This window comes from Esox lucius, chromosome 8 (assembly GCF_011004845.1).
Source record: "Esox lucius isolate fEsoLuc1 chromosome 8, fEsoLuc1.pri, whole genome shotgun sequence".
Classification (NCBI taxonomy): domain Eukaryota; kingdom Metazoa; phylum Chordata; class Actinopteri; order Esociformes; family Esocidae; genus Esox; species Esox lucius.
In genome coordinates, this window is record NC_047576.1 from 27,113,197 (window position 1) to 27,128,272 (window position 15,076).

At 40.5% G+C, this 15,076-nt stretch overlaps 1 protein-coding gene across 2 annotated transcripts in view; it reads right to left on the reverse strand.

Moving 5' to 3' along the window:
* Positions 1-15,076, reverse strand: part of adcyap1r1b (adenylate cyclase activating polypeptide 1b (pituitary) receptor type I) — a 35,033-nt gene that overhangs the window by 16,537 nt on the left and 3,420 nt on the right. For both annotated transcript variants that reach the window (XM_020049410.3, XM_010872469.4), the window contains exon 2: positions 5,466-5,644. In XM_020049410.3, the coding sequence (XP_019904969.3) occupies positions 5,466-5,522 (57 nt within the window). In that variant the 5' untranslated portion in view covers positions 5,523-5,644. The remainder of the gene's footprint in view (positions 1-5,465; positions 5,645-15,076) is intronic.

The following is a 15,076-nucleotide window of genomic DNA, read 5'->3' on the forward strand; positions in this document are numbered from 1 at the left end:
GCAGATACTAGTTATGTCACAAATGATGACATGTACAGAGGTTAGCGGTGTGAGAGACTGGTGAACACAATTATTAAACTCACAGGCCCTAAACTACAACAGATCATTATAGACCAGGTCACACACAATTTACAGGCACATAACCACAGACCATTAGAAACACAAGGAGCGATGCTGAACAGAAAACCACTTAAAGAGTTTAAATAATAACAACATACTACGAACCACAATAAAACATAGGTCTAACTGGGAGGTTGTATTTCCATACTGATTTTATTTATGTGACACAGAAGTACATGTGAACAATTATCTCTAAATTATAATAATAATAATAATAACAATAATAATAATAATTGGCCAAACTATTTTGTTTCTTAAAAAATATATGCATCCATAAACATTTGTTTATAATGTTAATCATGTATTATAAAATGCATCTTTACATCTTTAAAATCTTACCTTAAAATGCATTCACACTGTATTTACTCTTACTTCTATATGATAAGCATTCCAAGCTCAAGTCTGCTTAATGAGCTATATTCGTTATTCAAGTTAACCAAAGAGAAATGAGGCCGCCTGGATACTGGGGTGTGAAAGCATGTGCCACCAGAAACCCAAACCCAGGGAACAGCCTGCGACATGACAACACAGAGATGAACCAGAGATGAACAGAACAGCCACCCCATTACAGTCCATTTTAAGACAATACTGAGGGGATCTCATAGTGACAGCCAGTAGCCTGGAGCCACATAGAGAGACATGGAGATGGAGTCCTGAATGACTATCTCCGACTTCCCACACAGTCCGCTGACAGATGCACAAAGCGGAGCGACCTGCAAGGGTGAAGGGGGTTGGAGAGATGAGGAGAGGAGACGTCCAATATTTGTGCTGGTGTCAGCCTTTGCTCCACATACGCATGTGTATGCACACACACAAACACACACACACACACATACACACACCCACACACACACAGCCACACACACAGCCACACACACTCTAGCCCTGGGAGATGTCGGCCAAGCCACGTCATTCCCATCAGTTCCATTCAGGAGAAGATTATATTATATTTTAATTATCACCACCCTGGGAGAAATGGGTTATTATACTGAACAGTTAATGACGTCAGCAACACGACGTGGGCTCACAAACTGACTGCCTGGGACCACAGTTATTGGCAAGAGCTATTGTAGAAGTTTTGCTGTGTAGCAAACATGAAAGAGAAATGTCTCCAGCTATTCATACAGTAAATAATAAAGGACCCACCACCAACAGTCCTCCATTCACCCATCTATCCTGTCCCATTCCAACCGACTGTTGAACATCAGTGGTCAGTAGTTAACCCCGGTCAATCTCTAATCCAATCCTTCACTGTCAACCAATCAGCCCATCTTCCCAGTAGCACCACACTGACGCCTTTTTTCCAATACCCGTTGTACTATTTTTTTTTGTATACGTATATCATCATTTTTTTGAAATGTGATTTTAGTGTCACTGTCTGGTTGTTTATGTGTGTATTATGTGTCACAACAGAGGTCAAAGTGAACAGGAACACTCGTCGGATATGTTTGGGTGTGTATGTTCATTTAGCAGTGCTAACACTAACCTTAGCCCTAACTCCCGATTGTGGGACCCTTGCCCAATCTTAACAGTTTGTAACGCCAAAAGCCTGTTTAGAATTTAATGTCAGGTGGATAAAATCCAGCAGATAGCCATGAAATCTCCATAGACAAATATTGGCAGTACAATGTACTTAAGAGCTCAGTGGCTTAAAATGTGGCACTGTCATCGGATGCCAAGGCAGATCATGAAATCTCTGCCCTACTAGATCTGCCCTGATCAACTGTAAGTGCTAGTATTTTAAAGCAGAGGCATCTAGGAGCAACAACAGCCCAGCCACAAAGTGGTGGACCACACACACTCACAGAGCGGGGCCACCGAGTGCTGAAGCACGTAGCATGAAGCACGCCTATCATTTGTTGCATCACTCAACACAGAGTTTCAAACTGCCTCTGAAAGCAAAGCCAGCACAAGAACTGTATGTCGGGAACACGAAATGGGCTTCCATGGCCGAGTAGCTGGACGCATGTCAGGCATGTCAATTAAGTGTTATATTCAAATAATCAAATCTTAAAATCTATCAGCAATGGGGACAACACATAAAGCTACACAATATGTCTTTTGTTGTGATCCATTCTGCCAAAATCAAAATCAACATAACAGAAAGGAAATAATTAATACTTTAACTCCTGTGGGGAAACTTGAAGATCACACTTCACAAACAAGCTTGAGTGAATCTACATGGAAGAATCAGAGAAACTGCCCAAAACCAGGTGTGTCAAGCAGGTGGAGCTGTAATCAAGCAGCCTGAAAGCTGTTAATGCCGCCGAAAGGCTCCTCACCATAATACTGAATGAAAGGTGTGAATACATGAGATATTTTCTTTTTTTATGCGATTTATATGTACATTCATATGTATTATATTTTATAACGGGCGAGACATGGGGAACAGACACGTTGAAAGAGTTCACGGCACTGGGGTGAGGGCATTTAAAAAAATAAAGACAGAAGCAGTGAGGGGAGAATCAAAACTGAAAGACCGACGGCTCTGCAGGGTGGCAGCATCATCCCTAGGGCAGCCAACTGGTGGGGGTTTGGGAGGAATGGGCGCTTAGGGCTTCCTTCAATGGGAAAGTGGTTGCACCAGGTCCCAGAGGATTCCAGAGGCATCTAGACAGGCCAGCCACTGCCCACCTGCCTCAGTTCTGGCCCTCGTCGGTGGGGGTCTATGAAGGCCCCTGCAGAGCAGGCTGGGGGAGAAGCGGAAGATGAAACAGAAGCTGTGCCAAGACATACTGCCCTTGATGCTGTTCTGCGCCAACGACTTGGGAGCCGGAGAAGAACGTGGTCCGGCCACTAATCAACTGGATGTCGCCCCAGGAGACGAAAGCAGCCATCCCAGGAAAGTGGTTAGTGAGCTGATTTGGATTTTCTCGTCTCTTCTTCCCGTTTTCTTTCACAAATTGAACCCCAGGACCCTGAAAACTTCTCCTGTGTCCGTTACACGTCTCTCCCGATTACTGTATACATACAAATATATGCACACACCCAATATACACACACACAAACATGCACACTGTCTACACACAATCTCCACAGGAACACTGACAGAATTAACTTAAGAGGTGTATCATTGGTGTTGCTAAGCAGCGGTTAGTCAGCCAGAGCGGAAAGAGACGTTGAGAAAACTGAGAGAAGGGTGGAGGACGAGAGAACGAGAACGAGAACGAGAGCAACAGGAGAAAGAATGCTCCTTAAATTAGTATTAATTTACCATTGATGTCCAAACATAATTAGAGCTGTCTTGAAAACACCCCTCTCTCTCTGCATGTAACCAACTCTCTTTTGTTTCTCTTCCCCTTCTCTCTGTTTTTGTCCATGAAATGCACGCTTGTGATTCAACATGACTATCCAAAATAATTCATTTTGTTGTGATTAGATGGTTCGGCTTATTAAATCTGATTAGACTTCAAATCTTCCGATCCCACTGTGTGTGGGTGTGTGTGTTCGTATGTGTGTTTGTGTTCCTGTATTAGGAGTTCTGTTTATTAAACATGATTCAGTCATGTATATTGATGAGGGCCCTGGCAGCCTCTGACTGTAACCAGGGAGGTTTAGAGGGCTGATTTCCATTATAAACACTCGGCTTCACCTTGTCACTCCCTCCATCCCTCTGCTAATACCTCTCTCTAGGTTAAACTTTCCACTGAAGCCTCTCCCTCTCTCCCTCCCCCTCTCTCTCGCTGTCTCTCTCTCAGCCCCTATCTGTCCCTCTCTCCCTCCCTCTATCTCATTCTCTCCATTTTTCTCTCTCTCCCCATCTCCTACCCTCTTCCTCTCCCTGTTCCTTTTCTGTCTCTGTCCATCTGACACACCTCATCATTTTTCCCATCGCTCCACTGATCTCGCTCTCTCCACATCACCTTCTTTCCTTCTTCATTCTAAATTGCAACCATTCTCTATAAATATCTCCCCACACTCTCCCTCTCCTCTGTCATCGTTTCTCTCTCTGTCTCTTCTCTCTCACAGTCTCTCCTTCTCTATCCTTCTCTCTCCTTCTCTCTCCTTCTCTCCCCCTCTCCCCTGTTTTTGTTTCTCTCTCCGTCTCTTCTCTCACAGTCTCTCCTTCTCTCTCCTTCTCTCAACTTCTCTCCCCCTCTCCTCTGTTTTTGTTTCTCTCCATCTCTTCTCTCTCACAGTCTCTCCTTCTCTCTCCTTCTCTCCCCCTCTCCTCTGTTTTTGTTTCTCTCCATCTCTTCTCTCTCACAGTCTCTCCTTCTCTCTCCTTCTCTCCCCCTCTCCTCTGTTTTTGTTTCTCTCTCCGTCTCTTCTCTCACCCTGTCTCTCCTTCTCTCTCCTTCTCTCCCCCTCTCCTCTGTTTTTGTTTCTCTCCATCTCTTCTCTCTCACAGTCTCTCCTTCTCTCTCCTTCTCTCCCCCTCTCCTCTGTTTTTGTTTCTCTCCATCTCTTCTCTCTCACAGTCTCTCCTTCTCTCTCCTTCTCTCTCCTTCTCTCCCCCTCTCCTCTGTTTTTGTTTCTCTCTCCATCTCTTCTCCTCTCTCTCCCTGTCTCTCCTTTTTTCTCCATCTCCTCGGTCTTCCTCTCCCTGTGAGTCACCTATGTCTATTGCTCCATTCATCATTTCCTTTCTCCATCCTTATCGCTTTATGAATCACAAGTCCTTTCTCTCCATCCATTTCCAGTAGAGTCACCCACCCACCCACCCACCAACTCACATACACACACACACACCTTTACACACACACTCACACCTTTACACACATACACACTCCTTCAACCACTCAAAGACCCTGCAGTTTATGAGTCATAGGCAACTATTGTCAAAGAAAATCACTCTCCTTACAGGTGTTTTTCTTTTCTCGAGAGTGGTGATGGAGGACAGGAGAGAGGGTTAGAGAAGGTGTATAAGAATGACATACACACACTACACTAGTGTACACAGGCTGACATAAATCAGAGGGTAAACATTGTCTTCTCTGGTGCCAGTGCCTCTCTTGTCACTCCCTCTTTCAACAATCTCTCTTCAACCCTCCCTCTCTGTCTGGGACAATGTAAATCTGCCTGTCTTATCGTGTCTAAGACTTTCTGTCTCTATCTCTCTATGTCTGGCACTGTCTTTCTCACCGCACATCTCTACATCCTTTTATTTCCTTCTCTCCATTTCCCCAGAGTCCCTGGCAACAAACCATTGGTTACTGATGATGTCAATTAACCATCACAAATCAATTAAAACACACATTTCAAAAAGCAGAACCCTCTCCTAAATGTGTGTCATGCATCCACACAAACACAATACAGTGTGAACAGTAGCAATGCTATTGCAACACTCCATTCCCCCTGGCCTTACTAGGCATAAATAATGTCTGGCCTGGCCAGAAGCTTACCAAGGGCAGCAGGAGGAGGAGGAGGGCCAGGGGGGCCGTGCTCATAGCGCCAGACATTTCGTTTTCCTCAGGGATCGCAATTGTCCAATCAGATGAGGGGGCAAGCTCTTGAGGATTCACAGACAAGAATGCTGGTCAGCTTTTTGGCTTCACCTTCGGATCTGGAACCACAAATGAACCTTTTGGAAAAAGAGACACACACACAAACGGCATGTTAGTTGAGGGATGAGAACAGGGGAAGTGCTATGTTCTCAGTAACAATGTGTGTTTGTGTGTGTGTGTGTACACATTTGCCTATGAAAAAACCTTAGCTTTAAACTGATACCATTTTTATTCATGTCCACCAAACAATAAGTGTGTAAAATCTATGGAATAAGCAAACAGTGTTTTTGTCATTAAATAACAGCACACACACACACACAAATATACACAAACAAATATGTGGCATGCAATATGCATATGTAAGCACGTAGACGTGTGCACCTTTACATATGTGCATGTACACAGGTGTGCGTACACGTGCACACTTCCACGTGCACACATGCCATACATATACCTGCATACGTATGCATGCTTACTGTGAATGTGTACACACCTGTATTCAGGTGAAGAAAATATGTCTGTCTACTGAACGGTCCCCTTCAGATGGATGTACACGCAAGGCATTGCATAACACAGCTCTGCCATATCTAATGAATCACACTAGTTCTACATTACTGTGAGGAAATGAAAGAGTGCCGTCCATTCTCCTAGTGGAGAGACAGAGGGTTTGTGTCATGTGATGTCGTTCCGATCCTTCTAGCAGAGGTCTGTGATCTTCTCAAAGAGGCACCACTGGTTACTGAGGTCCAGTCCTGGCTGAATCTGCCCAGAAGGTTGTGTGGCTTTGTCTAAGGTCGTTCCTGGATGCAGCACCACATAGTGATCCTCCATTGTCCATCTACTCCTTCACGTACACTACTCCATTATCAGAACCTGTGGAGTGGCGGTATTGGTGCTTCTTCATCTCAGCCTGTGACTGCTGAGACTCAATGCCAATAATAATAATGATCCCACTAGATTACACTAGCTAGCTAATGGCAACACACGACAAACTAACACAGCCATCCCACATATGATTAGCGAAATGGCAACACTTACCAGCCATAATTTATTTGATCTATACATTTCTTTTGACCATCTATTTAGGAGTTAAGTGCAAGGAACAGGGAGTTGAGTGCAAGGAACATGATTTTGCATATGGGCTACTCTTGAATGTAAAAATCCTGACTGATATACAGCATGTTCGTTTTCTATTGGCCATAGTATAGAAAACAGCAATACAGACCCAATTGTATATTTAGTTAATCTAAATTCATATTTGTGCTGAGAGAAGTTAACTCATCGTCTAAACATACTTCATTTACAACTTTGCTATTTAAAACTAGGGCTATATATTGCTCACAAAAAAACAGAATCAGTCCAAAGTTCATTTGAATGGGTAACTGTGTCTGAAACTTTGACTGGTACTGTATCTAGGCAGGAAAAAATAGTGGTGATTCAAGTATTTATTTGTTTGTAAACTACACAACCTTTTGCTGGTGGTTTTCCAAATTAGCATCAGACAGTAGACTAGTATAAGGTTGTAGCATCAGACAGTAGACTAGACAGTAGACCCATACTTGCTTGATATAGGATTTCAGCTGCTCAACAGTTCGGGTCTCCTTTGTCGTATTTATTTTTTAACAATGCGAGAAATGCTTTCAATGGCTGACATGTTCAGGCAGGCTGCAGGCAGGCCATGCTGTTGGAATAAGTGCAGAATGTGGTTTGGCATCTTCCCTGAAAAAGACGTAATCTGGATGGCAGCATATGTTGCTCCAAAACCTGTATATATTGTTCAGCATTATTGGTGAATTCACAGATGTGCAAGTCACCCATGCCATGTGCACTAATGCACCCCCATACCATCACACATGCTGGCATTTGAACTGTGTGTTGACCACAAGCCAGATGGTCCCTCTCCTCTTTTATCCAGAGGACACGATGGATTTAGTTTATAGATGGTTTCTTCGTTGCATGGTAGAGTTTTAACTTGTACTTGTCGATGCAGCGACGTACTGTAGGAAGTGTTCCTGAGCCCATGCAGTGATTTCCACTAGAGTCATGTGTGTTTTTAATGCAGTGCCGCTAAGGGCCCAAAGATCCCTGCAATCCAATATTGGTTTTAGGGCTTGCCCCTCGCATACAGAGATTTCTCTGGATTCTCTGAGTCTTTTAATGATATGATGTACCGTAGATGATGAGATCCCCAAACTCATTGCAAATTTACGTTCAGAAATGTATTCTTAAATTGTTGCACTATTTTCATGTGCAGTCTTTCACAGAGTGATGAACCCCTCCCCATCTTAACTTCTGAAAGACTAATTTTCTCTGGGATGCTCATTTTATACCCAATCATCTTACTGACCTGTTGCCAATTAACCTAATTTAGCTGTGAGATGTTCCACCAGGTATTTGTTTTAGCATTACACTACTTTTCCAGTCTTTTGTTGCCCCTGTCCCAGCTTTTCTGAAACATGTTGCTGACTTCAAATTCAAAGTGGGCATATATGTTTTTAAAGAAACAGTAACATTTCTCAGTATTAACATTTTATATGTTATCTTTGTACTATTTTCAACTGAATATAGCGTTTAAATGAAATGCCCATCATTGCATTCTGTTCTGCGTCCCAACTTTTTTGAAACAGGGTTGTATTTTCAGTAGGATTCAGATCTGGAATCATTGCTGAAAACTTCAGAACAGTCTAGCATTTTGTTTAGAACAAATCCTCAGTTCATTCTAAATTGTTTTTTGGGTTTATTGTACTGCTGGAAGACCCATGACCTTTGACGGAGACCAAGCTTTGTGAAACTGGGTTCGATGTTGTGTTCCAAAACGCCATGGTTTTCTTCTGATTACATGATGCCATGCACAAATTCAAGACACCCAAATTCAAGGCCCCCAAATTCAAGGCAGCAAAAAAACTCTGAAACATTACTGATTCTCCTCCTCCTTGTTTGTGTGGGAGGAAGGTGTTATTTCTTAAGACTTTTTTATTTCTGTAAACATAGATGTGGTGTTTTACCAAAACCACTAATTTGGTAAAGTCTGTCTACAGGAGATGTCCATTTAACTGAGTTGGCAACAGATGATGCAAAACTCTAATACCTTGTGTTTGAAAGTCAGCTTGAATCTGTGCAAGAGGCCTAAACCTCTTGATAGCATTATGTATGGTGGAAACAGGAACATCAAGGTCTCTGGAGATGGACCTGTAGCCCTTGTTCCAGCTTGACCACCGGGCCTAGTGTCTGACTTCCTAAGACAATACTTTGGTTTTCTTTTTTCCTCGATTCAGGTACACGCAGTGACACAGAACATGGGAATTGCTTTTCTCATTTCTAACTGGTTGCATGATTAGTTTTTATATTGTATTTACCTGCAACTCACCACAGTTGAGTTGAATTCCAAAGTAAAGGAGAATCACTGGCTTGAAATGAAATAATTTTTACTTCTAGAATCGGCCAATAATATGGTTCTGGCCTAATACGATTTATTTGTTGAGTAAGCTAACATTTGAATTAATCATTTATATGAAACTAAACTTATGCGGATAGCATAAGATTTTTGAATGTCAACTGTTTTCTTGAAGATATATTACAATATTTAAATAAAGTGCAAGGGTGCCCATACCTTAGCCCATCAATGAGTAACCAATAAAAATGCATGTTAACTTATTTTACCAAAGCATTTAATGCCTGGTGTCCACAATTATTGTAAACGTGAATCTTTTTGTCAATGGAGCAGCCTAGTACCCAGGTATGTCTGTGTTGTGGGGACTAGGCTCTAGTAAGTTTGATGTAACATTTTAACCATAGATCAGCACGGCATGATAAAAGAAGTGTTGAAGTACAACCTTCATTGTACGAATGCCTACAACTGGATAACAGCCTTATAATATGAAAGTAAGAAAATAATTCAAAAGGAAATAGTACAGAGTACCGACACAGCTTAGCCTCTTAGCCATTCTTACATACAGCACAGCTTTCCCTTTCAGCCATTCTTATAACGCCGTGTTTCCCCACTCAAATTGTTTCCTTCATACAAAACGCTGTGTCTTCCCTAATAGAGACCGACCAGAGAAATAGTGAAGATTTGTATTAGGGTGAAAATACGCAGAGAGGAGAAGAGAAGAATGTGATGTTTCCTTTTTTCAAAAATGCATCACTGCAACTATAAAGACTGAAGCTCTGAAAGAAACACACACAAACAATAACACCATGTTAGTTGAGGGATGAGAACCGGGAAAGTGCTGTGTTCACATGTACAATGCATTTGTGTGTGTGTGTGTGTTCTTATGATGTGCTCCCTTTGATGTGTCACATAGAGCTTTGCTGTGTGTGTGTTTAACTGGGAGAATGCAGCTGTTACACGAGGCATGCATTGGCCTAACCCCAGATCACAAACCATGATCCCAAGGCTCCAATACACATCGTCACCCCAACCCCAAACCCCCAGTCTGAACCCTGAGTTGGCCTTTCACTGGGAATCTGTTTGCTGCTATTCTAGGTACTGAGTTGAAAATACATCCTCATTTTCATAATAAGTGAATTGGAATGTGTTTCCATATTGGGAGAATGGACATTGGTTTTCCCCTAATAATTTTCCGTATCAGTATGCAATTGTATCAGTATATTACTGTCACAGTGTAGTAGTGTATCAGTATATTAGTGTATCAGTATATTAGTGTATCAGTATATTAGTGTATCAGTATATTACTGTATCAGTATATTAGTGTATCAGTATATTAGTGTATCAGTATATTACTGTATCAGTATATTAGTGTATCAGTATATTACTGTATCAGTATAGTATTGTATCAGTATATTACTGAAATCAGTATATTAGTGTATTGGTATATAACTGTATCAGTATATTAGTGTATCAGTATATTAGTGTATCAGTATCAGTATACAATTGTATCAGTATATTACTGTATCAGTATAGTAGTGTATTAGTATCAGAATATTACTGTATCAGTATATTACTGTATCAGAATAGTAGTGTATCAGTATCAGTATGCAATTGTAACTGTATACAGTATCTCACAAAAGTGTACTACTCACCTGGTTGCCGTCACACACGCTTGACACCATCTTAATCAAATACGTTTATCTTGGTCTCATCAGACCACAGGACATGGTTCCAGTAATCCATGTCCTTAGTCTGCTTGTCTTCAGCAAACTGTTTGCAGGCTTTCTTGTGCATCATCTTTAGAAGAGGCTTCCTTCTGGTACGACAGCCATGCAGACCAATTTGATGCTGCGTGCGACGTATGGTCTGAGCACTGACAGGCTGAGCCCCCACCCCTTCAACCTCTGCAGCAATGCTGGCAGCACTCATACTTCTTTTTCCCAAAGCCAACCTCTGGATATGACATTGAGTATGTGCACTCAACTTCTTTGGTCGACCATGGTGAGGCCTGTTCTGAGTGGAACCTGTCCTGTTAAACCACTGTATGGTCTTGGCCACCGTGCTGCAGCTCAGTTTCAGGGTCTAGGTAATCTTCTTATAGCCTAGGCCATCTTTATGTAGAGCAACAATTATTTTATTCAGATCCTAAGAGAGTTCTTTGCCATGAGGTGCCATGTTGAACTTCCAGTGACCAGTATGAGGGAGTGTGAGAGCGATAACACCAAATTTAACACACCTGCTCCCCATTCACACCTGAGTCCTTGTAACACTAACGAGTCACATGATACCGGGCAGTGAACATGGCTGATTGTGCCCAATTTGGACATTTTCACTTAGGGGTGTACTCACTTTTGTTGCCAGCAGATTAGACATAAATGGCTGTTATTTTGAGGGGACAGCAAATGTACACAAGCTGTACACTCACTACTTTATATTGTAGCAAAGTTTAATTTCCTCAATGTTGTCACATGAAAAGATATAATCAAATATTTAAAAAAATGTGTGAGATGCTGTATTAATGTTTCAGAATCAGTATTTCATTCTATCAGTATATTAGTGTATACGTATAGTAGTGTATCAGTATATTACTGTATCAATACAGTGTTGTATCAGTATCAGTATGTAATTGTGTCAGTATATTAGTGTATCAGTATATTACTGTATCAGTACAGTATTGTATCAGTATCAGCATGTAATTGCATCAGTATATTAGTGTATCAGTATATTACTGTATTAGTATATTACTGTATCAGTATAGTATTGTATCAGTATATTTGTGTATCAGCATATTAGTGTCAATATGCAATTGTATCAGTATATTAGTGTTTCAGAATCAGTAGTGTATCAGTATATTTCTGTTTCATTACAGTATTGTATCAGTATGTAATTGTATCAGTATATTACTGCATCAGTATATCAGTATATCAGTTTACCAGTATATTACTGTATCAGTATATTACTGTATCAGTTTATCAGTGTATCAATATACTAGTGCATCAGTTTATCAGTGTATCAATATATTTAGTGTATCAGTATATCAGTATATCAGTGTATCAATATATTAGTGTATCAGTATATCAATGTATCAATATATTAGTGTATCAGTGTATTACTGTATCAGTATATCAGTGTATCAATATATTAGTGTATCAGTATATTACTGTATCAGTATATCAGTGTATCAATATATTAGTCTATCAGTATATCAATGTATCAATATATTAGTGTATCAGTATATTACTGTATCAGTATATCAATGTATCAATATATTAGTTTATCAGTATATTACTGTATCAGTATATCAGTGTATCAATATATTAGTGTATCAGTATATCAATGTATCAATATATTAGTGTATCAGTATATTACTGTATCAGTATATCAGTGTATCAATATATTACTGTATCAGTATATCAGTGTATCAATATATTAGTGTATCAGTATATCAGTGTACCAGTATATTAGTGTATCAGTATATCAGTATATCAATGTATCAATATATTAGTGTATTAGTATCAATGTACATTGATTAGTACATCAGTATTGGTATATTAGTACATGAGTGTATCCGTCTGTCAGTGTATCAGTGTATTTGTGTATCAGTATATTTCTGTATCAGTAAATTGGTTTAATCATATTAGTGCCTCTCCTTATCAGTGTATCAGTGTGTTTTTGTATCATAGTATCATTATGTCCGTATATTATTATATCAGTATATCAGTATATTATTATATCAGTATATTATAATATCAGTATATCATTATATCAGTATATCATTATATCAGTATATTATTGAAAACAGTATATTAAATGAATCATAATAGTGTATCAGTGTATCACAATATCATCATATAGTAGTGTAATAATTTATTAGTGTATTTAATGTATTTTAGTGTAGAACTCTTAATGCCAAGACCGGTCCTTGAGTCAGGAACAGTCTGACACTCTATATTTTAATAGTAGAGGAAATATGAAAGATATTAACATACACAGACCTAAATCACTGTCTATTATTCATGGAAGTGAGAAATAACCAGTGTAAGGTTGGGAAAAGAATGAAGACTTTTCATCAGAGCTGCCCTGGTTATTCTCTCCCATTCTGTCTTTTGTCTCCATAAGCATAAGCCAAGAACAAGCATACATTTGGTGAAGACAACTACTAAACAATACTACTGATATTTAGTTGTTGCTTTCTAGGAACAGCAGAAGTAACAGTACCAAAATGTCCACCCCCCCTTAAGCGAGGTGATGTCAGCCATGTACAACAGGCTACATGTGCACACAGTCTACACCCCTCCACTCTCCCTTCACACCAGTCAGACCTGATCTGTCCTTCCTCCCAGAGTTACACACTCTAGTTCAAGGATGCTATTTACTACTAGTTCCTCCTGCTAAACACAGAATCCTGGATCGGCACACTGTGGTGTATCACAACCAAGCAGGTGTTTCCATTGATTCTGATTAAGTAGTCACAGGTGTGACACGGCGTTTATGGTCCTGCCGCCAGGCTGGGCAGTATTATTATCATTTTAGTGTGGCGCCCCCGGCTACACAGTAACGCCGTCATGACAGAGTAAAGCTGTTCAGCAGCACTTCTTATGGCTGAGATGCCATTGATGTTGACAGCTACAAACCAACCCCAATCCTTTAGTTGTGTCATACCTACTCTACCGTGGTTAACTGCTGCCTAACCTCCCGCCTTACAACTCCTCAGCCCTCCCTCCCTCCTGCCTTCCTCTCCCTCTCTCTTGCCTTATCTCCCTTCATCTAGTCTTCCCTATCTCTTTCCCGCCATACACTCCACTCTCTCCCACTGCACCTCTTCCTTTGTCATTCCCCCAGATGAGTAAGGTCTGTAGTAGCTGTCGTGCGGTGACTGCCTGTCCCTACAGCGTGATGAAACTTCACAGAGAGGCCGACAGGTCAGTACAGAGTAGCTGCATGTGACTGAGGGGAGGGCTGTGAACTGTGTGCTGTGCGATATAGCACCATTATGTAGGCAGTACAAAAAACATCAATTCATTTTATTGTCGTTGCAGCCTGCCGTTGAACGCTAACACGAAGAACAAGGAGGTCCTTAATTTTACTCAGTAGCAGAAGGATGACCTGTCCGTCTCTATATTTAGTGTAGTGCTACTCTGCTTCTGAGCTGCAGAGATTTTACTTGGCCCACTGCCTTGTGTCCAAGCCTGCTCCTCTGGGTTCTGGGCTTGGCTTTACGGGCCTGGCCGGCCAAATACCAAAGAACTGTTAAGTAAGCCGTTTAAATCTTTAACATGAACACAGTATTGAGGCAGTCGTGGAGAGCAGTTTAACTTTCATCCTCAGCTTTCACATCTTACTGTACAGTGCTGTCATTGTGAAGCCAAATGCTAAACTGTTTCCATAAACTGGACTGAAGGGCAGCATCCTATACCTGCAGTCAGTGTTGGGATAAGACATAATATTTGGTTTTGTAACAGAGGTAACAGAGGTCAAATTTGAGTAATACAATACAGTTATCGAGCAAGGATAGGTTGTTGATACTTTTGCCATCATTCCCTTTCTATTACAGTTACTGTAATAATCAAAATATGATTTAATGTTTGTAATGACATTCATGTCCTCTCTTTTTGCTGAATTCTTCAAATCCACAACGTTTTTTATTTAAAGTTTTATGGGAAGAAAGTTTAGAGCATGAGTCAAACCACAGCAGTATATGGCTCTTGCATGTAATTAGACAGCCAAATACATTTCAGAAATGGCCCTTTAACCAAAGCAACTGTCTTGATGAAACGTATACACTAACAGTAGGTTTAAAACGAGGTCTAACATGCAAAAATATTAAATGCCCCTTTAATAGTGAGTCTTGAGAAATATATGAAGTGTATCAAATATAAGAATGTGTTACAGTTGAAAGAATTAACAAGTAATAAATTAATTAAGTTACAATTTAAAAACTCCTTACAATACAGGACCAGATACTGAATGTTGACATAATCAATTTTCTGGCTTCCCAGTGATGATATTAACAACAGATATTCTAATCACCTCTTGGAAAGGGTAGCATCCTTCTCATGTTTTATATAGTTCTGTTTAGAAATGCACTACTGCTCCCTATCTTCACCTTTATGGTCTT